We start from the raw sequence: 27,278 nt of genomic DNA on the forward strand, positions 1-27,278 counted from the left end.
ATATATATATATATATATATATATATATATAGTACGTGTACTTGTTTAACTTTCACCGGTGTGCGCTTTTCACCGGCTAACAAATGTTAAACATTATCGCTCGGCGGAGGACGCGCCTGCATGTATCGGAAGTTTCTCGAACGTTATCGGTGTTTCTATCCGTTGTCTGTTGTCGCCCCCGCATATGTGATCTGATTGTATGAGCGACGCGAATTGTGTGGTACTTCCTGGAAGACACGGGGGTACCAGGGATTACTCTCGAACCTTCGATGACTCATGTATAAAAGCCGACGCGTTTCGCCGCTGATCAGTTTTTGACGGATACCGATGATTCTGCTCGCTACTCTTGTTGTAAGCTGTGTTATTTTCATAGCTGAGCACAGGATCGCCCAAGAAGGAGTTTGATCTTGAACACTTTAGATTTTGTGTGATTCCACGTCACCGCCACGTGACATCTGGTGGAGGTGCGGGGTAGGCGTCGATGTCTTCTCGACGGTGTGAGCTTGGCTCGCGGCTGGGCAGGGGGGTCCGGTGCAAGGACATAAAAGCACCTCCACGAGATGTGTAGGTGTAGTGTTAGCGAAGAAGAAGGATGGAACACTACGTTTCTGCGTTGATTATTGTCGGCTCAACAAAATCACGAAGAAGGACGTACACGCGCTCCCACGGATAGACGATGCATTGGATCTACTCTAAAACGCAAAGTATTCTTTGTCGATGGACCTCGAAACCGGCTACTGGCAAATCCAACTCGACGAGAGGGACCGGGAGAAAACTGCCTTTATGACATCAGGTGAACTGTTCGAGTTCAAGGTCATGCCGTCTGGTCATTGCTCTGCACCTGCGACTTTCCCACGCGTCATGGATATAGTACTGGCAGGCTTGAAGTGGGATACTTGCCTCGTCTACATGGATGACGTCGTTGTGTTTGCCTTAAGCTTCGAAGAATACTTCCAGCGCCTTGAAACAGTTCTTCAAGCAATCAAAACCTCCAGAATCACGTTGAATCCAGAAAAGCGCCGCTTCGCATACGAGGAGCACTTGTTTTCGGGCCACGTCATCAACAAGTCTGGAGTGCGCCCCCACCCTCACAAAACTGCAGCCATCTCCGAGTTTCCTCCGCCCGCCGACAAGAAGGCAGTGCATAGATTTCTTGGATTGTGCGCCTATTACAGGCGCTGAGTCAAGCACTTTTCAATGATCGCTGAGCCACTGACGTACCTCACGAAGGCCGACGTCGAGTTCAAGTAGGAGGCGCCGCAAGTGAAATCATTTGAAGAACTGAAGCGACGCGTGCAATCACCGCCAATACTTGCGCATTTCGACGAAAACGCTGACACCGAAGTCCACACTTACGCAAGCAGCGTAGGACTCGGCGCCGTGCTTATGCAGAGGACGGACGGACTAGAAAGCGTTGTATGTTACGCTATCTGGTCGCTGTCGAAGGGGAAGCAAATTATTCCACAACAAAAAAGGAGTGCCTCGCCACCATTTGGGCTACATCAAAGTTTCGCCCCTACCTCTATGGCAGGCCCTTCAAAGTTGTGAGCGACCACAATGCCTTTGGTTGGCTAGGAAACTTGAAGGACAGATCGCCTTGCACGATGTAGTCTGAGACTTCAAGGTTTCGACATCACCGTCGTTTACAAGTCCAGGCGAAAGCACTCTGACGCCGACTGTTTGGCTCGCACCCCCGCCGAACCACCGCCACAGGACGACCAGGATGACGACACTTTCTTGGGACCCACCAGTGCCGACGAATTCGCCGAACAACAGTGAGCCGACCCGGAACTACCTGGAAGGCAACATCATCATTGAGCCGAAGGTGTTCAGGCGAGGATTGGAATCTTTTTTTTTGCAAAACGACAGTCTCATAAAGAAGAACTTCTCGCCACTCCGAGCCAACCACCTCCTCGTGGTACCGTCAGCATTGCGTCCAGAGGTTCTGCAAGCTATCCATGACGACCCAGTGGCTGCACACCTAGGATTTTCCCGCACGCTCGCGAGGATACAAGAAAATTACTAACGGCTGGCCTCCACCAGTATGGTGGCGCCATCTCGTTAAGATGCCTGCAAACGCAGCGTGCCTGACATATAAGTTGCAGTTGTAAGGCTTGATCGGGCTCAGCAGACTCCTCTGTAGAAAGCATTACAAGCCGCAGCTCGCCGTCGACGCCGGGCAGACAGTTCAGATCATTCTCGTCAAAACGAGGCGAACAGACTGCCGCGAAAACCCTGTTGTGTGAGGGGCCCAAATTGCACCTAGTCTTGAGCTGCTCCACCAGCTTACGTTGTGACTGTGCTGCGTATGCTGCACTGGCCTGTGGCTTTTTCTTATTTCGCTAGTCCACTTTCATTTATTAACCTTACCGTGACCTTTTGTGTTGTTTGGTAGTCATGAACATGTCATGCGTCCTTCACTTCTGCTTCTTTTCTGAGCGTATATCAGTACATTATATGAAAATTTTGGTTTTCGAAAAAGAAGTCAATAAAACGAGCCAAAATATCTGTTGTGCAGTAAGTGGAATTAATTATTTCTTGTTCTGGCACATGCTGACATGATCGCAATACTGAACAAGACTGCGTGCATGAAAAGACACAAAGAATGCACGGCGTACGACGAGTGACTACACAATCACTGCGAATGAACGGCGTAGCCGGCGCGCGTACAGCACAAAAAAATGTCGCAGTTTCGCCCGAAATCCGAAGCATCAATTGCGATAGCAAATTGGTAGAGAGCTATTCGGAGTAGAGATAGTAGAGTAGTTTTATCGGCCGCATAAACTTGGACACATTGGCTTTCTAACTGAATTGACAAGCGTGGTGTCATCGCGCACAAGCAAAGATGAATAGATCACACTGAATGGCCGCAGACAACGACTGTCAAAACGATGGCGCGGCCGCTGCAGCGGGCGAAGAATCGTGCGGTCTATCGCTTCAACGGAAACTGAGCGACGAATGGACAGCGCATAAAGGCCAGAGCCGTGTGGAGACACGGCCGGTCGCTTCTTAAGAAGATAGTGCACGCGCCAGTCGATCCCGGCCGTGGTGGAGATAAAGAGACGGTGCGGGCGACGGCTACCACAGCCAGTGCAAGGGTATTTGTTGGCAGAGTAGAAGCTGCTCCCCCCGTCCCTCCCGCGCTGCCTCCCCGCTTTATTTTTGCTTTCGCGTGGGAGATTGCGTTGCCAGTTCTCCTTGCGCTGGGTTGCAAGATAAGCATTTGGTGCCGTAGTGCAGCGTCGCCCCGCCTCCCTCCCCCCCATGCCCCCACGGCCTTTTGGGCGACAATCGTGTTTGCTTTCCGCCGTGCGTTGGCTCTCCGTGATAGCGCGCGTCCCCCGCGCGCTTTTACTCGTACGGCGCGCGGCGACGATCTTATCGCCCTTGGAATCTATACGGAACCTGACGGCGGCGGCGACGCCGACGGGAGAAATCCCGTTGAAGTGTCCATATAATTGCTATCGCAATAAAAAAAAATACTGGCGCGCTGGCATGAAGTTGGAGAGGGGTGCAATCTGAGTGGGTCTAGATGACAACAACAACAAAAAAAAAAAGGAAAGAAAAGAAAAAGCAGACTCACTGTGCCCTGTTGGAGTCTATATAGAGCGAAGCTTAGGAGGCATTTGTGCACGCGCACCTTCTCATCTGGCTCGGGGGTGTCCTGAACGAGGAGGCGACCTTTGGACGCAACGAGGGCTATAGGGGTTAAAAAAGCCAAGCTGGCTTTCTGCGCCATTTGTTGGAGGTACCCGACCTACCCTTGGAGGCGCAATTGCGACCGCCTGTGCGGTTGCCAGGCGGGGCAACGCATGCGCAACGTGTGGCCAGCTCCTCCGGGGCCCTCTCTCCCGTCCATGGAGGAAGGAAATAAACTGAGAGGCCCTACCAAGTCTTCGAGCTAAGAGAAAAGTGTGGAGGAAGTCGTGTGGTATTTCTTGCTGTAGTGGCCGTGCTGTCGGGGCACAATGGAGGTTTTGTCATGGGGGCATGTGCTCATGCATGTGCGACACCATAGGTCCCGTACCGTGGCAAAGACGTCGTGTGTGCAGGTTTGGGTTTTGTGCCACCGTGTTATCTAGACCGTGCTCTCGCGGCTGTTGTTGTGGCCATGTGGCACTCGAACAAGTAACTATGGTGAAACGAACGCGTATACAACGCTGTACATCACGTACCGCGCCACGGACGACGAACGATTTGAGAGTATTGTTGCCGTATGACATTCGGTGGATTCAAGCTAACGTGTCATCCCAGACTGAAACCGCTGTGCATCAGAATCTGTAAGGTATTCGCTTTGCAGGTCAGTAACAGCTGTGCAGGGCTCCTGCATTTCTGGTACGCAAAACAGCCATGCGGAAGGATGAGAAAGAAGCAGTGGCTATAAGTAGTACCACAGATATCTGTACGCCCGACGAGCGCAGGAAAGAGAAGTTTAGTGGATGTGAACAAGCCTCGACAGAAGAACAGTGCGCCTGCGCGCACATCAAACGCCAAATGGTCGTACGTTACGAGCCTGGTCAACGCTCTAGCCGTACGCATACACGCGTACTGTTCGGTAGAGCACTGCACTGGCCGACTTTTTCAGCCCGGGCTCGGCCGGGGCCCGTTTTTACGTTGGGCTGCCCGCCCGAGCCCGACCAAAAGTTTTATGGCGAGACTCGGGCCCGGCCCGGGCCCGGAAATAATCTACGTTACCCGCCCGGCCCGGCCCGCCACCCCTTTATCTTAGGCCCGGCTCGAGCCCGGCTTGAAATCGGCCTGGCCCGAGACCGAAAAAGACATGTTTTTCAGAGTTGAGTCGCGCGATGATGACTCGCTGCACGTTACAGGCACACCACCAGAAAGTCCGAGTCCGGCCCCGGCCCGCGTCAAAAAACCCGAGCCCAGCCCGGGCCCGGGTCGAAAAGCACATGCCGTGTCCGAGCCCGGCCCGAGCCCGTGAAAAAACTGCTCTACCCGGCCCGGCCCAGCCCACGGGCCGGGCCGGGCCCGGGCTTTCAATCAATCAATCAATCAATCAATAATTTTATTTCAGCATCAATGAAAATCAATGACAATTGGTGGGTACAGACAAAAGGCCATTAATCAGGCTTGACAGGGTCTGTACCCCCGGGCTTGGCAAAAAAGGCACATGATTCCGTGCCTTGCACCGAGCCCGTGCAGTGCTCTACTGTTAGGCCCTGCGCAGGGGGTGCCCCAGAACTTTGTTCCTGTGAAGCTCCACTTACGCTGAGAGTATACCTCAGGCCGCAGTCAATATGCGTATAGACGCATATCGACGTTCTTTTCTGCTGGCGTCTTCGTCGGCGCGCTGTGACTCGTCACATCTCCGCGGTGTGCGGCCGCCCGAAACTTGATCAGTAAAGCAGAACCAACATACGTGTTTCTTCTAATAAACTGCAGATGGGCAAGTCATAGGTGTTGATGTGCGTAAAGTGTGCTTCGGGTCATCGCCTGATCATCCTTGCAATGCAATGAGAATGCATAGATTCATTTTTAGAAAAGCCGGCAAAAGTAGTGGGGTACCGGCCTCACAGTCGGGGGTTCAGTAGGAATTCCTTTCAACGCTAGAGCACAATATTCAGATGAAATGACTTAGGCAACGGTATCGCGATGGTATACACCGCGGTTGGATGCGTTAGTCGGATCACTACAGCGCGCGCACTTCCGCGCTGTCCTGCGTGATTGTGCGCTAAGGCGAGAAGTGTAAACAAGAGACAATTTGCCCGGACAAGATGGCGGAGTAACGCCAACTTCCGGCGTCACTGAGCTTCACAAACAGTGGCGTCAGGGCCTGTCATTTTAGATTTTCCTTCCCCCATTAAGAAAACAAACTTGCACGCTCCCATTTTGCTGACGTAAGCACGCTACAAAGTACCGCCCACCTACTAGGGCCGTAAATGAAGGGGGCCTGGCACTAGCGTCGCGGAGCCGATAGCTTCGTGTGCGCTATAACATCCATACGCTTGCGCGTCACCCGCGTTCACGAAGTGAACCGTCACTACAACTGCTTTGGGGGGGAGCTCTTTTCACTTGTGCGGTTTCACTTTGTCGCCACAGCGAGCACGAGATAAGTTTGCTTGGCCTGGGCCTGTGGGCGAATTAACTCGCTTCGGACGCTCAAGATTAGTGTTAGTGAGAAAGAGTGGGCTCGGAATGTGATACCATATAAATTTCGGTAATTGTCATTTGGTAATGACTGTTTGCGTAACATTAAAAAGAACCCTTTTCCCTTTTGTTATTTGTTGATTTTTGTTATATGGCTGTTCTTTGCATTTCCTTTGTATATCAAAGGCCTGGCACTGTTTTTACATGTCTGGAGCAGCGTGTTTGTGCTTAATGGCTACATTGTCGTTTTGGCGATATGATGCAGTTTTCTTAAGATTATGTCGTTGTTGCGAACTGTGGAGTTTTTGGTGAGTGCTCATGCAGTTACCGTCCATGCGGTTACGCCACCTGGCAACCGCATGGACCGTCGCTTCAGCGCCTCCAAGGGTAGGTCGGATACCCCAAACAAATCACGCCGAAAGCCAGCTTGGCTCTTTTAACCCCTATAACCCTGGTTGCGTTTAAAGGTCTGCTCCACGTTCGGGATACCCTCGAGCCAGATGAGAAGGTGCGCGTGTACACATGCCTCGTAAGCTATATTTCGTTGTGAATGAGGTAGGATGCCTTCATTCGTGCATGTGCTTTTCATGACTGTGCAATCTTGCAGTAAAAACACTCAGCCTAAATGCTTACGGGAGAAATATATCGCGATCACTACTCTTGCATTGACAAATAACTTATCTTCTTCCTGAGCTGAAGAAGGGCTGAAAAGTAAACAATAAGTTTACTATTCAACTCTCCTTTATAACATCTACCTTTTTCATAGTTTATGAAGGTAATTATAAACAAACATCAAAATATCCATGTCTACATGTCTTTTTGTTCTTCGCGAACATTGCACGCACAAGTGCCTGCAATGGGTATGCGGCGAAAGAAAACATCATCATTTATTGCTATCCATTCAGAGATGAAATATTTCTCCGGACTGACCAAGACCTGCGCTTAGTGCTGATAATGTATCTGGTATTTACTTCGTGAAAAATATCGACTACTGTCCAGTGCTTGCGCAACCTATAATTTTCATTCAAAAATTAATTTTGCCAAATAATAAAGTTCCCAAATGATAAAGTTCCCAAGGGTCTGATGAACGGTAATGTGAGTGCTCTTCTCTGAAAGCTACAATAAATGAAACCTTCTGAAGTATTGAAGTTAGTTTTGTTTTTATCACGTTGTCTTGCCGCAAACGATACATTTTGTCGACAATAAAAATTTAGGCAATGTGTACATCTGTATGGACTTTCTTGCTGTCATCACTGTTATGATGCTTGCGACTGCTAAAGTGGTCGTCAATTTTGTTGGCTAAACTTTTTTCGAGTTGTGAAACATCGTGACATTCATTTTACGTAATTGGGTCTGGTGTGTATTCAGGGGAAGAAGTGATCACATGTATGAAATTGCCACTTTTACGCCCTCAAATATGCGTGCGTGTGCTGCGTGTGTATGTGTGTGTGTGTCCAAATTATAAACAAAAACTTTTGTTGTTTCACCAGTTAGTGAGATTCGCAGCAATCCCTATTTACGTAGCCGCAAAGAACGTGTTGCAATGAAAGCAACAACATTCTAGTGTCCGCCCTTCAAGAAGCCCGGAAACGTTTTCTGTGAAACATCCGATATCTGCACCTGAAATCACATAACCCAGTGACTCTTAGAGTGTGGTTTCTTGGTAGTCTTTGTATAACAGGTAGAACCGACAGGGAACACCTAACTTCTGTATTTTAACCTCTAGTAAAGGAAACCAAGCTAAGCTAAGGGGGGCGTGGAACCGGCACGGCAACGACGATGCCGCTCACGCTGTTTTTACTGTTCTTCCAGGTCAGCGGTTTCCCTTGCTTGAGGCTTCCCTTTTGCCAAAGTGAGGCTTTTGCTGTTCATCGGTGGGCCGACAGTTCACCTTCGACAGCCATTCGAACCGACGTGCTGCGGAACGGGACGGATGCGGCCTGGAACTTTTCGGCTGTGTGCAGTTCAGCTGAGTTCGGTCAATGTCCCGTACCAGTCTACGAACAGTGGCAGTGCTGCGAACTTATCGCCGAGCTACATAAGGGAGGCGTCTGCAGTGCGTCGTTGGGGCGTGGAACCGGCACAGCAACGACGATGCCGCTCACGCTGTTTTTACTGTTCTTCCAGGTCAGCGGTTTCCCTTGCTTGAGGCTTCCCTTTTGCCAAAGTGAGGCTTTTGCTGTTCATCGGTGGGCCGACAGTTCACCTTCGACAGCCATTCGAACCGACGTGCTGCGGAACGGGACGTATGCACTTTTCAGCTGTGTGCAGTTCAGCTGAGTTCGGTGAATGTCCCGTACCAGTCTACGAACAGTGGCAGTGCTGCGAACTTATCGCCGAGCTACATAAGGGAGGCGTCTGCAGTGCGTCGTTGGGGCGTGGAACCGGCACAGCAACGACGATGCCGCTCACGCTGTTTTTACTGTTCTTCCAGGTCAGCGGTTTCCCTTGCTTGAGGCTTCCCTTTTGCCAAAGTGAGGCTTTTGCTGTTCATCGGTGGGCCGACAGTTCACCTTCGACAGCCATTCGAACCGACGTGCTGCGGAACGGGACGGATGCGGCCTGGAACTTTTCGTCTGTGTGCAGTTCAGCTGAGTTCGGTGAATGTCCCGTACCAGTCTACGAACAGTGGCAGTGCTGCGAACTTATCGCCGAGCTACATAAGGGAGGCGTCTGCAGTGCGTCCTTGGGGCGTGGAACCGGCACGGCAACGACGATGCCGCTCACGCTGTTTTTAATGTTGTTCCAGGTTAGTAACACAAAACTGTCTCATTTGGCCGTGATCTTTGTTTTGCCAGTTCCACCCCAAACAGTGTCCTGTGTAGAAAAATGCTATTAACTCAGACTGCAGTCTAAATGTCGTTTCCGTCTTTTGCGGCGTTACGCCTTCCACTTTCTTTTGCACTTTTTGTGCGGAGACGTCGAAATTAACCCGGGACCCACAACTCAGGAAAAACTGCAGCTGCTGCTAGACGGTCAGGAAGACATTAAGACGAAACTTACTGCTATCGAGGTAACACAGACAGACAATAAGCATGCCATACATGTCCTTAGCGGATGCATTGCATCACTAGAAGCAAAGTTAAGAAACTTCGATCAGCTCTGCGCAACCGTGGGTGAATGCAGGAGCGAATGTGACGAACAGCGTCAATTGATCAAGTCGTTGTCGGTAAAAGTCGATAATCTGGAAAACGAGACCCGGCGTTGCAATTTGGCTTTCTATGGTGTCAACGAAAGGTGATAATCCCGAAAGAAATGCAGATTCTGAGCACAAAATTCTTGAACTTTGTGAATCTAAGTTGGGCTTACGGAACCTGTCAATGGGGCGTGCGCATCGCCTTGGAAGGTTTCAGAGTGGTAAGAATCGCTCTTTGATAGCAACTTTTACCTCGTACAAAGAAAAACAGTTAATATTAGAGAATGCCAGAAAGTTGAAAAATAGCCAGCTTGCTATATCTGAAGATTTCTCCAATGAAGTGCGTGCGAAAAGAAAACAGCTATGGGATTTTGCAAAATCACGTAGGAAGGATGGCGATAAAGTTAGCCTTTGGTACGATACTTTATTGTTCAATGGCACGAAATATGTTTATAATTCTGAGCTATACCAGGTTGTTTCCCTGAAGTGACCGCGTCAATTTAACAAGGGCAATGTTTCTTTTCTTGTCATAAACTGCCGCAGTATCAAGAATAAAGTTGACGAATTTAGCGCGCTTGTTGATTTAGTTAAGCCGTCTATAATTTAAGGAACTGAGTCCTGGCTAAGTGCCGATATAGCTGATAATGAAGTATTTACAAATGGTTACACATGTCACAGAAATGGCTGAATTTTTCACGGTGGCGGAGTTTTTATATTGGTAGAAAAAAGCATTTCATCGGTCCAGCTGCCCGTTCCTGCCGGAGAATGTGAGGCTATTTTCTGTGAACTGACTCTTTCCAACAAACGTGCCTTGACTGTATCTAGTTTTTATAGACCACCTGATTCCTCTGTTGATATATTATGTCAGTTGAGATCCGCAGTTGAAACTATACGGGCGGACAACCTGGTTATAGGCGGAGATTTAATGTCCCACATATTGTGTGGAACCATCAGGGCTCACTAATTTCAAGTGAGGGTCGCTTGTGTCAAGAAATGATGAACATTGTTGATTTGTTCGCACTAGATAAAATAGTGTCTGAACCAACTAGAGGAAATCATGTGCTGGACCTAATCTTCACAATCAACCTCAACTAGTAATTTATAGGGTTGTCGTTCCTGGAATTAGTGACCACGGTGTTGTTTTATGTGAAATGGAAATTACACATGTAAAACCTGAACACAGTGTGGCAAGACCTGTGTATAACAATTCGAAATCTCAGGTTGATAAAATAAATGAGGGTTTGGATGGGTATTACGACGTTTTTGCCACTGAAGCTGAATATAAAAATACAGATGAATTAGGGACTTGCCTCAAAAACAAAATGCTAGAGCTTCGGCAGCATTTCATACCGTGCAGGGTTCCTAAATGAAAGACAAAGTACAAGTAAGCCTTGGTTTTCAAAAGCGTTGCGCAGGCTTACAAACAAAAGGCAAAGGTTTTATCACAATTTTCTTCAAGTGCCGTCCAGTGATAACAGGCAGAAGCTGAAAGAAATTACCTCAGAAATGAAGAGGGCAATTCGCGTAGCAAAGAATGCTTTTAGCGAATCTATCCAGCTGAGAATCAAAGATGACCCCGAGCAATTCTGGAAGCACGTGAAAAGAAATGGGGAAGAGGCCTCTTCAATTCCGTCACTCGTCTCTGAAAATGGCGTCGTTTCTGACGACGAAGCTAAAGCGGAATACTTTAATCGGTATTTTGCTTCCGTGTTTTCTACTGTAATGCCTAGCAGCGATGATCGCAGAAGTACCCCGCGGGAACAGATGGCACCGATGGGCGATATGGAAGACATCGTTATCAGCACACGTGGCATACTGTTACTGTTAAAATTGAATACTGCCAAAGGCGGAGGACCTGATGGCTTCACAAATAACTTCTTTAAAATTTGTGCCCGACCTATAGCTCCTTTCTTGAAAATACTTTTCGAAAAATAACTGGCAGAAGCTTCCCTGCCTAATGATTGGAAGATTGGCGCAGTGGTTCCAGTTCATAAATCTGGTCCGCGAAGTGACGTAGTTAATTATCGACTGATTTCTTTAACGTGTGTTGCATACAAAGTTTTAGAGCACATTTTATACACGAGTATTGTAGCACATATGAATCTGTATTCCCTATTTGATCCCTCTCAACATGGCTTTAGAAAGAATTTGTCTTGCGTAACAGAACTAATTGAATTCACGCATGATATTACCAGTGCTATGGATCAACGATTTTCTATAGATTGTATATTTTTAAACTTCAGGAAGGCATTCGATACTGTGTCCCAATCTTTGTTGATTGAGAAACTTCATACTATACGGTCTTACTGCACAAGTTGTTGCATGGATTGCGGAATATTTAAGACTGCGCAAACAATACGTAGTTTTTCTGAGTCATCAAGAGTAGACGTCACTTCTGGCGTCCCTCAGGGCTCAGTTATGGGTCCACTTTTGTTTCTTTTATTCATCAATGATATCAGTAAAGGAATCCTATCACATTTGAGACTAGACGCTGATGATTGCGTCTTGTATAAGCCTATTAGTTGTGAAGATGATTGCCGAATATTCCAATGTGATCTCAGCCGCATTGCTCAGTGGTGTTGTAAATGGAAGATGATTTTGAATCTAGGTAAGACGGTTATCATTTCATTTAGCAAGAAGAAAACCCATGTTTGTTTCAGTATACCTTAGATAACATTACATTGTCACGGGTGTCCTTATATAAATACCTAGGAGTTTATTTTACCACTGATTTAAAATGGCATCGCCACGTTGATCATATAATAGCAAATGCAGGCGGGGCATTAGGGTTTCTACGGCGCAACGCTAAAACCTTCAGTATGGCTACTAAAGAGCTACTCTTCAAGACGTTCGTCAGGTCTGCCTCAGAATATGCATGCATGGGACCCACCGATGCTTGGTGACAAGGAAAGCATTGAAAGAATACAAAATTTAGCTGCAAGATTTGTTACTGGAAATTATAGTTTTGCTTTTAGCGCCACACAAGCAAAGAATAATTTACAATGGGAATTTCTTACAATCGCAGAAAAAAATTCCGTTTAAAGCTTTTTGATAGTATCTTTCATTCAACAATTGACAAAGACGGGCAACGGTACATACTTGAACCTTATTATGCATCAGCTCGAGGTGACCACACTCATAAAGTACGAGAGATATTTTGCCACACAGAACTATTCAGGATGTGTTTTTTTCCTAGAACTATACGGGAGTGGAATAGGCTAGCATCGTCAATAGTTGATGTAATATCCAATGATACATCTTATGCCTTGTTGAAGTGATGCAACATTACTTATGTTCCTTTTTTGTTTTTTTTTCTCTCTGCATGCGTATAGTGGCTGTTATTATTTGAACATTATGCTTACGTTATGTACCATATTGTATACTTGTAAGTCATGGAGCATAGATCCGCTTGATGTGTATTTCCCCCACTGTAATGCCTGTAAAGGTGCTGTGGGTATTGCATAAATAAATAAAATAAAGTGTCAAGGCTGCCCACCTGTGTTGAGGATGTTTGCCTTTGGCAGCTTCTCGAAGAGAGCCGCCTCGCTGCCGTTGAACATGGTCTGCGGCACCACGTAGCGGTAAGTCTTGTTCGGCTCTACGGCGACGTACGTCGGCACGCGGCAATCAGTGCAGATTGTATGAAGTTTGGTGACGCGGTAGTTAGGCCGGCGCCTGACGTTGTACTCCACTCGAATGCCTGCCACAGAAGTTGACATACCGACGTGATGTCGGGCGTGTTGGATCATTACAGTTATTGCAATAAATAAGTAGCTAAAAACACGAACAAGACAGGGAAGAGATCGGGCGCTCACTTGCGAAAGCTACATTTCCGGGGAAAAAATTAAGTACAGAGTAAGTAAGTAAGAAAGTGATCAAGTAAGTAAGACATAGTAAAGCAAGTGAGTGAGTTCGTAAATAATGTAAAATCACTGAGAAAGTGCAGTAAGCCAGTGAGAAAGTAAGTAAAGTAAATGAGTGAGTAAAGTAAGCATGTAATAAGGTCATCAAGGAAAGTAAGTAAGAAGTGAGATTAGCTTTTCGAGGCTTTGTTAATAAGCAGACCGCGAAGGTTGCGCTGCTTTAGTGACACATTTCAACTGAAGGAAGAGCGAAAACAAGTTACCCGCAAGGCTTCTGTGAATAGTTATTTACCGGGGACGAATAGCCTACTTAGCTTTAGTTGTTCACGCCTTGGTGGCAATATATGTTTTATTAACTTTTTTCCAAATTATATCAATTGCTAGTGAACGCCTGTGCTGTTCTCTGTCTTTTACGCATCTCAATTATGGCGTTGTTTTACTCATTAAGTGTATAATAATTTTTTTTTGCACTAGAGCTGTTCAACTTCGCAGTTTTAGTAAGCAGAAAAATTTGTAACTGGCCTCACAATTACAAGCATAACGCAGTGAATTCTTCTGCAGAGCCAATCTGACGAAAAGGAAGCGTTATAGACAAATGAGTAGTTCAGTTAGAGCGAATGCAGTGAAAAGACAAAGTGGCCATTACATATCGCAACGCGAAAAGCTTTCTTTGGCTCCTTCGCCAATTTTCGTGGTTGATGGTCGGTGTTTGCCGGTGTTCGGACTTCCCCGCCCAATAGAGATGCGTCGATGCAAACGGAAACTGAGGTGCGGGGTGCGTGCGACAGCAAACGCCAACTCAGGGGTTTCCCCAGGAATTGAAATTAGGGGGTGGGAGGTGGTGTCTAATTTTGTTTTTTTTGGGGGGCGGGGATAGAGCAGCTAGGAGCGGTAGTCATCTTTATTTTTTATGTGTGTCCTTGACTCCAACACTCATGAAAAGGATTGCGAATAGTTACTTCACTTTACACAAGGACGAAAGTCTCATTTCTGAACAGACAAAATTAAAGAAGAACGACTGCATAAAACGTGTCGAGTCCCTGTACGCGGCAATTCAGACTACTTGCAATAAAACCTACAAATCTACATCTGCTCAACCCCACTCGCGGAACACAGACGTGAAAAATGCTGTAAAACGCGCGCATGTTCTTTAGGCATAACATATGAACTCTTAATTAGGCACACACGCACACCAGAAAGTCGAATCTATGCTGAACACTGTAGGCACACGCGGAAGGTGTATATGGAAGCTTCGATATCGGCCACGACGATATACATGACATTAACATATCAAGATATGAATTTACGACTGCTACACACCATTGGTTGAATATGTACAAGCACAGTAACTTTGCACATCTCAACCTTTCACTGCATAGCTAAACTAATAAAAGAATTACGAACCAAGAAGTGAGCATCAATGTCATTCGTACCAATAAATCTAAACCACCACAAATACATTTGTAGGCATTCTCAACCACACTGTGAACAGTTACATCCGCCTGGGTTTCTTGCGGCAACACCCCACCACTTCCGCGCTAAAATCTTGAGAAACGCGTCAGTCATTGTCAGTGGCATCTCGGACGTCTGGCAATTCCGGGCCTTCAATGGTGATGCTCAGCAGCTCATTCACGTGGTTAGGGAGAATGATGCTTATTTCTGATGGCCAAACCCGGTTCAGGGACCAAAAGGCGCGCTCGACGGTGGCTGTGGGGATCGGCAGTAACAAAAGATGACCCACAATATTTTGCAACTTGGGGAATCATTGCGACGAAGTGGGGAACAACAAGAAGGGAAGATAAAAATGCTGTGGATGTCAAATCACCCTTCAGGGATTGGAAGATGTTCCACTCCGCATCTAAATACATCGCGTGTTCTTCATCGTATGGCAAGCCAATTGCTGGGAGGACTTCCTTCGAGTTTACTGCGTCTTGCTTTTGCGATAGGCACGCGTAGAAAGATTGCAGGGTTGAGGTAGGGTCGACAAGGCTCTGCCGAAAATTGTCCAGAATTAGGGCTTTCGACATGTTTAACTCACGCGTGAGGTTGCTCTTGTTCTCGTCTGTTAATACCTCCACAAAAGTGCCACTTTCAAGGAGCTTCTCTGCTGACGTTCTTTCTTCTTTGAGTACTGCTTCCAGAGATATCCCCGCAATAGCCTCCGTGGTTGCTTCAATCAAATACCAAAGATCTACCGCTGTCGTTGGAGTCGCCTGGATGACATTGTTTAGAGACGCTAATGGCCCCAGGAAATGATCTACAAGTGTAATAATAGCGATCGTTTTCCCTGAACGTAGCTGTAACAATAGTCCACCAGCTTCACTGCTCATGTCGCAACCCACTTGATAAATGCTTTCCAAAACGAGTATCAGCGGCTCAAGTACTTTCAATGTCACAGTCAGTGATTGATCACGGGAGAGCCACCGTGTTTTGCCAGGCTGCACGAGTTTCAGCTTCAACTCGACAGCATCTTTAATGTTTTCAAGAACACTCAACCATTTAGGGCTCTTCCTGAAGAAAGAGTAGAGTGACGAGACGAGATTAAGAGTCTTTGTGATTTCCTTCGACGACTCTTCAGCACGCAATAAAGCAAGCTGGAGTAAATGACTGCTCCAGTGTGTGTAACCGAGATAGGGGTTGCATTTCTGCTTAAGTAAAGCTTGCACCCCCCCCCCCCCCCGAGCCTTCCAGAGAAGTTCGCAGCCCCATCAAATGAAGAAGCTATCTTGGTTGCGTCGAGTACAGCATTGCTCAACTAGTGCAGGATATGCGTGGTCACAGAAGAAGCCGATGCCTCAGAGATAACTTCGACGTCGAGGAACACGTCCGTCAGTTGGCCATTGACATCAAGATAGCGTATGCAGTGACTCAGGATTTGACGTCCAATATTGTCGGTGCACTCGTCGGCCATGTAGGAAAACTTCTTGAACATGGAAACAAAGGTTTGGACCTTTTCAAGAGATACTTTCTTCACCATCGCCCCACATACTTCCAACCAGTCATTTGAATTCCTTGCAGAAAAGGTAATGTAATGCGCATTTGCGGGTCTTCCTCTGAATAACTGCTCGATTTCAGGATTAATCATAGAAAATGTACCCAGCAAGGATCTCCAGTTCGTACTGGGGGCTACTTGCTGCCTGAAAAGAAAGCAGGATGCTACAGCCACCTTCGTTCTCATAACCTCAGTTTGATCGTCGGTACTTTTTGCAGCCTCATTTATGACCTCCAAAATTGTCTACGACTGCCTCAAAATGGTTACAGCGTGTTTTTGGTATCCCGAGGCGTCGTGCTTCGCGGCCTTTTCACCAAGATTGGATGCACTTGTCTTGCTGACTGGCTTGATGATCCATGCACCGCCCGTTTTTTTGTCAACGAAAAGCTTCCCCTCATTATATGCCCCTTTTGCAAGCTTTTCCCTAGTAGCCGACACTGTTAACCTCAATGAAGGAGAATCTCGTGACCGATGAACACCGGGAATGTCCTTACGGCTTAGCGCACTCTTCGGTGGTCGGTTCCGGGCCTTCTGGAGGGAAACTACACTCGGATGCAATAGTGGAAGCGTCCCACAGTTCTACACTTCGATCATGCTTCGCCGTTTTCAAAGGCAGTAAGAAGCACCGGGTAGGTTGTTGCCGCTTCAGTGCCGGCGTAACTTATACATAAAAAAAAGGAAATAAAAATTGTAAGCCTGATCATTGAATTCTCGCATGTGTTCGTTGCATCTACTGTATAATCTACCGTAACGAGTCTGCTTCGCTGGATAGCCCATTTGACACGCTCTTGTTTTCTAAGGCAGAACACCTTTCTTGAGTTATAAATTGTTTTTCATCTCGCGCCGAAAGACTTCTCCAATTAGAATCAATATTACGAGTTTGTTGCTTATACTTTTTGTTATTAGACTAAATGAATGTTTCAACAACGTTAATCAGTTTTTATTCTACTGTTCAGAAAAAAGCACCGCAAACACGCGCGACAAAATAGTCTCCCAACCAGGGAAATAATAAATTAGCGAATAAGAAAGATTACCGTGTAGCATACCAGGGTTATACCAGAGATAGCATACGAGATAGTAGGAAGAACGCCAACATTATACTAATCCATAAGAAGGGAGACGTTAAAGAACTGAAGAATTATATACCCATTAGCTTGCTTTCAGTATTGTATAAAATATTCACCAAGATAATTTCCAATAGAATCAGGGCAACACTTGACTTAAGTCAACCAAGAGAACAGGTTGGCTTCAGCAAGGGATATTCTAGAACGGATCATATCCATGTCACCAATCAGGTAATCAAGAAATTTGCGGAGTACAATCAACCTCTCGATATGGCTTTCATAGATTATGGAAATATATTTAATTCAGTAGAGATACCAGCAGTTATAGAGGCATTCTGTAATCAAGGAGTACAGGAGGCATACGTGAATCTACAAACATCTACAATGATTCCACAGCTACTTTGGTTCTCCACAAGAAAAGTAGAAAGTTACCTATGAAGCAAGGTCAGGCAAGGAGACACACTCTCTCCAATGCTGTTCACTGCATGCTTATAAGAAGTATTTAGGCTCTTGGACTGGGAAGGCGGAATCATAACCAGTTATGATTATGGAGTGGGGATCAACGGCGAATATCTTAGCAACCTTGGGTTTGCAGATGACATTGTCATATTCAGCAAAAACGGGGAGGAATTGCAACACATGACTGAGGACCTTAATCGAGAAAGTGTAAGAGTGGGGTTGAAGATTAACACGCAGAAGACAAATATATTGTTCAATAGCCTGGCAAGGAACAAGAATTCAGGATCGCCAGTCAGCCTCTAGAGTCTGTAAAGGAGTACGTTTATCTAGGTCAATTACTCACAGGGGACCCTGATCATGAGAAAGAAATTTACAGAAGAATAAAATTGGGTTGGGGTGCATACGGCAGGCATTGCCAAATCCTGACTGGGAGCTTACGACTGTCGTTGAAAAGAAAAGTGTACAATCATCGTATTCTACCACTGCTATGGGACAGAAACTTGGTGGTCAACAAAGAAGCTCGAGAACAAGTTAAGAACCGCACAAAGAGCGATGGAATGAAAAATGTTAGGCCTAACTTTAAGAGACAGGAAGAGATCAGTGTGGATCAGAGAATAAACGCGGATAGCCGATATTCTAGTTGACATTAAGGGCAAAAAAATGGAGCTGGGCAGGCCATGTAATGCATAGGATGGATAGCCGGTGAACCATTATAGTTACAGAACGGATGCCAAGAGAAGGGAGGCGCAGTCGAGGACGGCGGAAAACTAAATGGGGTGTTGAAGTTAGGAAATTTGCCACCGCAAGTTTGAACCAGCTAGCGCAAGAGTGGGGTAATTGGAGATCGCAAGGAGAGGCTTTCGTCCTGCAGTGGTCATAAATATAGGCTGATGATGATGATGATGATGATACCAGGGATATTAAGCTATGAGCAAAAGTCAACATTCTGGGCCGGATACCGAAAATCAAAGGCGTGACTGTTATTGGCCGTGCTCAAACAAATCAGCATTTACATATATTTAGACGAAGTATATATATATATATATATATATATATATATATATATATATATATATATCAGTGTCTTAATAATCCAAAAAAGGTAAGGCGTGCAGACACGGACACAAGAGAAGAGAAGTGGACACCAGAAAACGCCTGTCTATGTGTTGTCCACTTCTCTTCTCTTGTGTCCGTGTCTACACGCCTTACCTTTTTTTGAATTATGAATCCTTACCAACTAGCTCTGGTTTCTGTCGTTTTAACCGGTGTCTTTAGCCCTCCGTATCGAAAACAGTGCCAGAAAGGTTGGTCATCTAAATATAATATTCTGATATCAAATTGTGAACAGTTTATTGCACAACATCAATTTCTATAAGATATTAAGAAATACGACACATTGGGGAATTCGCGAATTATGAAGCCATCGAATTATGCTTGAGTATCGTTGCAACAGTAATAATGTACTTCTTCCTGGGGTTTTACGTGTCAGAACCAGTTATGATTATGAGGCACGCCGTAGTGGAGGGCTCCGGATAAATTTTGACCCCCTCGGGTTCTTTAACGTGCACTACAACGCAAGCACACGGTCGTTTTTGCATTTCGCCTGCCTCGAAATGCGGCGGCCGCGGCCGGTATTCGATCCCGCGATCTCCTGCTCAGCAGCGCAACGCCTTAACTGACTGAGCCACCGCGGCGGGTATTATTGTAGTAGTAGTTTAGTTTTTGTTATTATTATAAAGTCAAAAAACGAAATAGAGCAAGAGATGCTCCTTACGAAGGCGAGTCAAGAAAAGGATTGCTTACTGTAATGCCGAAAGTCTGCGGTTAGAAGTCGGTGGAAACCACAGCAAGTTGATCGAGTGGTAGACGTTTTGATGGCCTCAGTCTGCCTGTGTCTGACCTAAAACCGAATTACATCGTGCTGCACGCTCATTTATACGTGCGCTCGAAAAATCTAGAAATGGAAAGCGGTGCCAAGAAAGTGGGTGGGCGCTGCAGTACGTAGAAGGCTACGTCCCTTTCCCCCTGTCTTCTTGAAAGCTTCGGAGCTTTCTCGATCCTCCCGTCGGCGTGCGCCACTTCGTCAAAGTCGCGGGGAGGAGGTGGACTGTGTGCTGGGACATGTTCGCCTAGGAGTTTGTTCGAGAAGGATATTTTTCTCGTACAGACGGCTCGTCACCGCCGTTGACGGGGACAGATGCGGCGTTCGGATACGGCGTTCTGTTTGGTGTCACAACGCGGCTACGCCGCCTTGGTGCACGTTTCCGACGCTTGCGCCCTGGCCCTGACGCTTTTAAGCCCGGGTGGTCGTCGTACTCGCCATGCTTGCTTTTATGTTGGAGTCTGCCATCACAGTGTGTCCTTTCGGGTACATATGCCCTTCTTCCGACGCTATTACAAAAAATTTTTCGTCGCGCATAAAAACCGAAGAAAGAACATTCGTTGCGAATTAAATGGACGCCTGCAGAAAACAAAGGGCGTGTAGACCCTAGGGTGTATGTAGGGAAATCAGTGCGCCAACTACTGCCTGGCTCTGGGAAAAGCACGTGCTGTTGCGCGAGGGCGTCGGGGTCACTGAAGGTTTAGATGCTATGGTGGGGTACTCGGGAAGAGCAACCCTGCAATGCTCCCGCCGGTTTCTCTCTCTATCTCTCTCTCTCTCCCCTCTCTCTCACTATATATATATATATATATATATATATATATATATATGTTACGGCTTCGCGTAACAATATATATAAATTGAAAGGCGGAAGACTACCAGGAGAGGCAGCGCTAGCAGACCCGTTTATTCCGCAGGCACAGCCCAGGCTCAAGCACAGAAGACGAACGGGTATCATGATGGCTATATACAAATGAGAACAATGAAGTGCGTTAAATGTGCTTACACTAATTTCTCCCCCTCCCCCTCGAGGAAGCGGCTGAACGGGCAATAAAGTGCTTCATGAGGGAGACGTGAACAATTTATGCACTACGACGACGGCGGTCCGCGATGGAGTGAACCGAAGTGACTAGATAGTTCACCATAGAAGTTTGTTGTAGGACGGTCTAGGGCTGAATGTACCGGTGAAGGAATTTTTCGCAAAGTCCAGAGGTTCGAACCGGCGTCCCCACGAGGTCTTGGTCTCAAAGATGGAAGGCGATGTCTTGGCGTTTACTGTCGCAGCGACGTTTTCTTTCTTCTCGGGTAGCTTCAGTGTTTCGACGAGCAATTTCCCGGCAATGCGCGAGTCAAGCTGCAAACTCTTCTGGGAGGGAGGCATTAGGCGAAGGAAGAGAGAAAAAGAATTCTGTGTCGCAGACGGAGGACGAAGTTCGCCCATACACGAGGAAGAAGGGGCTGTAGGCAGTAGTCCGTTGCATCGCAATATTATAGGCGAGTGTAACAAAAAGAAGAATGTTGTCCCAGTTTGTGTGGTGAGGATGTAAGTACATAGAAATCATGTCAGAGAGCGTTCGGTGTAAGCGGTCAGTAAGGCCGTTCGTTAACGCGTGATATGTAGAAGCCGTTTATGCTTCGTATTACTCGCCCGCAAGACTTCCTCGAGGACATGGGACATGAAGGCTTTACAACGGTCAGTCTAAAGAAGGCGAGGAACACATGGCGCAAGACTATGTATTGCAAGTGAAAATCAGCAACCTCAGAAGCAGCACCAGATCGAAAAGGGGCCGTCTCGGCATATCTTGTTAGATGGCCTACCGCAGTGACGATCCAACGGTTACCGGGGGGCGTCAACGGCAAGGGACCTTATAGGTCAATTCCAACGAACTTGAAAGGCTCGGTCAGACATGGGAGAGGCTGGACAAAACATGCAGGTGAGGATGTGTAGCGTTTACGGTGCTGACACGACGCGCACGAGGCAACGTATTTGGCTACCGTTGTGAACAATCCAGGCCAGAAGCAGCGGGCCTTGATGCGATCGTAGGTCTTGTGGAAGTCTAAGTGGCCGGCGGCAACGTCATCGTGAAATGCTTCTAAAACTCGAAGACGCAGGCAGCGAGGTAGGACTGGGACCCACTTGTTACTCGTGGGAGGATAAATATAACGGTGAAGCACCTCATCTTGAAGGCGAAATTGGCGAAGCTGGGTTCGCAAGCGGCTGTTGGGTGGTTTAGTTAGCCGCGAGGGCGATCAATGAGAGTTCGACAGTAGGCGCTGAAAGGAAGTTAAATCCGAGCGTGAAGAACGCAGAGCTTCATCCACTCAGTGAAGAGAGGGCTGGTGGGAGGCAGGCGTTGCGTCATAGCGACGCGGTGGAGATGCGGAGTGCGCATGATCAAGAGAAGGCGAAAGTGGGCATCGAGACAGTGCGTGTGGATCATGGTGATATTAGCCAGACCTGTAAGTTATTGTGAATCCATATTCTTGTATGCGCAGTATCCAGCCCCCCAGGCGTCCTGACATGTTCTTCATAGATGACAGCCAACACAGAGAATGATGGTCGGTGACGATGGTGAAGTGGTGACCACAGAGGTACGGGCGAAACTTCTGAGTGGAGCAACAATAGCCAGGTATGGCATAGTTCCGCTCAGATGGCGAGAGGGTCCGGCTAGCGTACGTCAGAACCTGCTGTTTAATGCCGGACCCCGTTGCAGGAGCGCTGCTCCGGAGCCTTCTGCACTTGAGTCAGCGCGTATTGTAGTGGGCGCTCTCTCATCAAAGTGGCGAAGCACCGGTCCTGAAGTGAGGTGTTCCCTAAGAGCTTGAAATGCCGACGCACAGTCGTCGGACCATGTGAAAGATGCGCCGATGACCAGTACCTTATGTAGAGGAGCTTCTATTGTAGCAATATATATATATATATATATATATATATATATATATATATATATATATACTGTAGCAATATAGAAGCTTTATGTAGGGATATGCATATTTCCGCAGCATTAATTCGAAATTATATTGCTGTTTATTACTTAATCTTGTCATTAAATCTTTCATTTATTTTATATTTTATTTCATTTTTTTCACACACTCATAGAATTTGTATAAAATATGCCTGCCTACAAACACAAAGAATACCACGTGTGCAAAGAATTCAACTCGGAGGTTAGTGGAGGTCACAGTGCAGGAGTCCTTTAAGCCAGGTGAGGGTGTATGACCGTCTTTGTGGTCAAATACTAACCTGGCAGCAGCGACCATTCGCATCCCTTTTGTTAATATGTTTTTCACAATGCCACTGTATGTACATGCAGCTTTGCACCCCTTTATGGCACCACTGTACATGCCTGTCGCTTTTGATGTACCTTGACATGAGCCATCAGATGTGTCGACACTCACGACGCCACCAAATCCCGTCAGTCACGCTCGCATGCTTTTTGTTAATACGTTTTCAATAATCACACTCCATGCACGCCCAACTTTGTACCCCTGTATAGCATCACTGTACATGCCCATCGTTTTGATGACTTTGACATGAGTCATTGCACGTGTTGACGTCCATGACGACACGAAATCTGTGCACACCTGTGGTCATGGGCTACTCACGATTTAGGAGCTTGTTTTCACAGCCTTGTTGTATTCACTTTTTTTAATAATTTCACTCTGTGCACGCGCAGTTTTCCATTTACGTGTTCATTGTATTCTTTTTTACTTTGTATTTTTTTTCACTTTGTATATTTTTCTTGTCTCTTTTCACCCTTACGGCAAAAAGGTATAAATTGAGCTCTGTATGCTTGTACACGCACTCTTGATGAAGGCCGGACCCCGCCCGAAACGTCAGTAAAGTCTTGTTATGGTTTTCCTACGTGCTTCTAATTTTTGATATATATATATATATATATATATATATATATGTATATGTATATATATATACATATATATGTATCTAGTAGCGCTACACCAATTCTAGCGACGAAGATAGACGCTAGTGGGTTCAGCGCTACTGTAGATATATATGCATACAAGACGAAGGGTTTCGCGCCAGACCCGCCGGTATACCATTCAAAAAAGGAGAAAAGGCGAACTTTATGGTACATCTTTTTACTGACGTTACGGCCAGAGGACCGACCTAAACTCTTCGGAGGACAGACGAAGGCCAGTCCTCCAGTCGAAACGTCAGCAAAAAGATATGCCATAACGTATATATATATATATATATATATATATATATATATATATTGTAGTGAAGTGAAGAATATCTTCAACCATGTCTCAGGACGCATCTCAGCCGACGACCCAGCAAACGCCTGCTACACCGTCCGTCGTGTGCTCTGGTCTACCTCGCCACAAGGATCCTCCTGTTCTCAGCGGCACAGACGAACATGACGTGGAGGACTGGCTGTCCACTGAAGAGCGAGTAAACGTCATCAATAAATGGGACGATGCCGCGAAACTAAGCAACGTGTTCTTTTACCTCGTCGGCGTGGCAAGCCTCTGGTACAACAACCACGAGACGGAAATTCCCACATGGTCCGCGTTCAGGACCTCGTTAATAGCTGTGTTTGGTCGTTCTGCTGCGCGCAAAGTACGAGCATAATTCCGCTTGCGAGAACGAGCCCAACAGCCGGGAGAGTCCTTCACTAGTTATATTGAAGATATCCTGGACTTGTGTAAGCGCGTGGAAACGACGATGTCGGAATCAGACAGAATCAGCAACGTTATGAAAGGAATCGAGGACGCCGCTTTCAACATGTTGCTCACTAAGAACCCACAATCCGTCACAGAGATCGTTACGTTAGGCCAAAGTTACTAGGAGCTACGCAGGCAGCGCTCATTGACTTGTCGGTCTTCCTCACGCGACGAACACATCGCTGGTCTGGCTACCACCTTCGATCAGACCACACTGCTTGTGGAAATAAAGGCATTCATTCGGGAAGAAGTAGCGCGCCAACTCTCATTGGTACCCTTTGCTCAACCGCCGCGTGTGCCACAGCCCGCTTCGACTATCGTGCCTCCGCTCCGCCGCGCCATCGAGCACGAAATCGCTGAGGTATTGCCCGACCAACACCACCATGTTTCTGCGCCTGTGCCACTGAGCTACACCGAAGTCGTGGCTCCACCCCAACAGGCCCTGGCACCAGCACTGCTCAGCTACGCTGAAGTCGTCGCGAGGCCCCACCCACTCTCGGCGCCTGTGCCCCTCACTTATGCCGGCGTCGTGGCTAGGCCACCAGTGCAGCCCGCTATACAGTCATATCACCAGCCGCTCCATACAGGGCGTGCTCCGACGTGGGCGGGACCAGCCACTGCGAACCGGTGGCGTACGTCTGACAACCAGCCTATATGCTTTGTCTGCGGCTACGCCGGTCACGTGGCTCGTTTCTGTAATCGTGTGCAGCCACCCAGCGTCGCATCATCCATGCCAAACCGTTCGCCCCGTCCATCTTATGACCCACCTTCCGGTGTGTCACAGACATACCGCCCGCCGCCGAACACCCGCCGTTCGCGATCTGCACGCCGGCGCTCGTTATCGCCGATGCGGCCTCATCCCGTCACTCGGAATGAGGAAAACTAACAGTCGCAGTCCAAGAGGCAAGGGCTGCGTCAACGTCGAAGTGCACAAGTCCTCATTGCAGCCCATTAAATGTGATAGACGTGTTTGTCGATGGTGTCCGCGCGTCTGCACTCGTGGACACAGGCGCAGCCGTATGTGTTATGGACGCTACACTTTGCCGCTTACTTCGGAAAGTCACGACGCCCCTGTCCGGACTATGCCTTCGCACAGCCAGTGCTCAGCATATTCGACCCTTGGCGTCTTGCACTGCTCGTGTAGAAATTCAGGACGTTGTCTACGCCATAGAATTCTTCGTCCTTTCCTCCTGCTCTCATGATGTCATCCTCGGCTGGGATTTTCTCTCGCGCCACAATGCCGTTATCGATTGCGCACGGGCCGAAATAGAACTATCGCCGCTGCTAAATTTGACGCCCACTGACGCTCCGCCGCCTTCCAGGAAACTGATCGTCGAATCCGACACTCAGGTTGCTCCCAACGCCTCAATGATCGTGTCCGTGCACTGCAGTGGCGTCTCGGACGCCATTGCACTACTTTCGCTGTCTAGCCGTTTCCTCGCACGGAAGGGCCTGTTGCTACCGTTTGCGACCGTGGACATCATCAAGGACACTAGCACAATTTTCGTTTGCAACCCGTGCCCATACCCTGTCATGCTCCTCCGAGGAGAATGTGTTGATACCGTGGAAGCCATCGACGACGTGCAAGTTATCGACGTGCCCGACTACCCGAATTGCGCCACCTACCGTACGCTCAGTGCTGTTTCTACATCTGACGCTTTGCCCAGAGATGTATTTGGTTCTTCCATCGCTGGAACCCTTACAGCGGCCCAGCGTTCCCCAGCTGCTGGCCCTCTTGGAAGAATTTCGCTCGTCTTTCTACATGGGGCAAGCTTCCCTGGGTCAGACTTAAACTTTAACGCACCACATCGACACTGGCTCTCACTCACCATTGCGACAACGCCCGTATCGCGTTTCTGCCAGCAAACGTCGTGTGATCAACGAGCAAGTCGACGACTTGCTTCGGCGCGAAGTAATTCGACCCTCGAAAAGTCCATGGACTTCTCCTATCGTACTTGTTACAAAGAAGGACGGCTGCGTAAGGTTTTGCGTCGATTATCGCCGGCTTAACAAGATCACTCGCAAGGACATCTATCCCCTGCCACGCATAGACGACGCAATTGACTGCCTGCAAGGAGCCGAGTTCTTTTCATCTCTGGATTTGCGCTCCGGGTATTGGCAAGTGCCTATGGAAGAAGTCGATCGACCGAAAACAGCCTTTATCACGCCCGACGGCTTGTACGAGTTTAACGCCATGCCTTTTGGACTCTGTAATGCGCACGCGATATTCGAGCGCATGATGGACACAGTTCTGCGACGCTTAAAGTGGCACACCTGTTTGTGCTATCTTGACGACATTGTAGTTTTCGCGCCCGACTTCCCCACGCACCTCGAACGTCGGCCTACAATTAAACATAAATAAGTATAAGTAAGGACGGAATTCTCCCCGACCCCGACAAACTTCGTGCCGTTGCCGAATGCCCCAAGCCAACGTCCATCAAAGAATTGCGCAGTTTAATCGGTCTAAGCTCATACTTCAGACGCTTCATTCGGAATTTCGCCGCCATCATATCGCCCCTGACGAAGCTCCTAGGGAGCAACGGGCTCCTCACCTCGTGGTCATCAGGGTGCGACGAGGCGTTCATGAGTCTCCGTCGTTTGCTGACTCCCCCCCCCCAATTTTGCACCACTACGACCCGACGGCCCCTACAGAGGTACACACAGATGCCAGCGGTGTTGGCCTTGGCACTGTCCTCGCGCAACGTAAGCAAGGGCTCCCTGAGTATGTTGTCGCTTAAGCCAGCCGAACGCTTACGAAAGCCGAGAACAATTACACGGTGACAAAAAAAGAATGTCTCGCGATTATCTGGGCTCTTACTAAGTTCGGCCATATTTGTATGGCCACCCATTTGATGTCATCACGGACCACCACGCACTGGTGACCACGCACTGGTTACGGCGATTGTGATGCATTATGTTGGCTGGCGTCATTGAAAGATCCGTCCGGTCGTCTTGCCCGTTGGGCACTTCGCCTGCAAGACTACAACATCCGCGTACTCTACCGCAGCGGGCGACACCACTCGGACGCCGATGCCCTCTCGCGCTCTCCCTTGGCTGACAACAATATATCTCGGTTGACTGTGTC

The 27,278-nt window shown here is 47.6% G+C and overlaps 1 protein-coding gene across 1 annotated transcript in view; it reads right to left on the minus strand.

Moving 5' to 3' along the window:
* LOC119462552 (protein 5NUC-like) overlaps positions 1-27,278 on the minus strand; it is a 118,713-nt gene that overhangs the window by 39,759 nt on the left and 51,676 nt on the right. Inside the window, exon 6 of the mRNA XM_037723894.1 lies at positions 12,741-12,944. Coding sequence (XP_037579822.1) covers positions 12,741-12,944 — 204 coding nt within the window. The remainder of the gene's footprint in view (positions 1-12,740; positions 12,945-27,278) is intronic.

This window comes from Dermacentor silvarum, chromosome 8 (assembly GCF_013339745.2).
Source record: "Dermacentor silvarum isolate Dsil-2018 chromosome 8, BIME_Dsil_1.4, whole genome shotgun sequence".
Classification (NCBI taxonomy): domain Eukaryota; kingdom Metazoa; phylum Arthropoda; class Arachnida; order Ixodida; family Ixodidae; genus Dermacentor; species Dermacentor silvarum.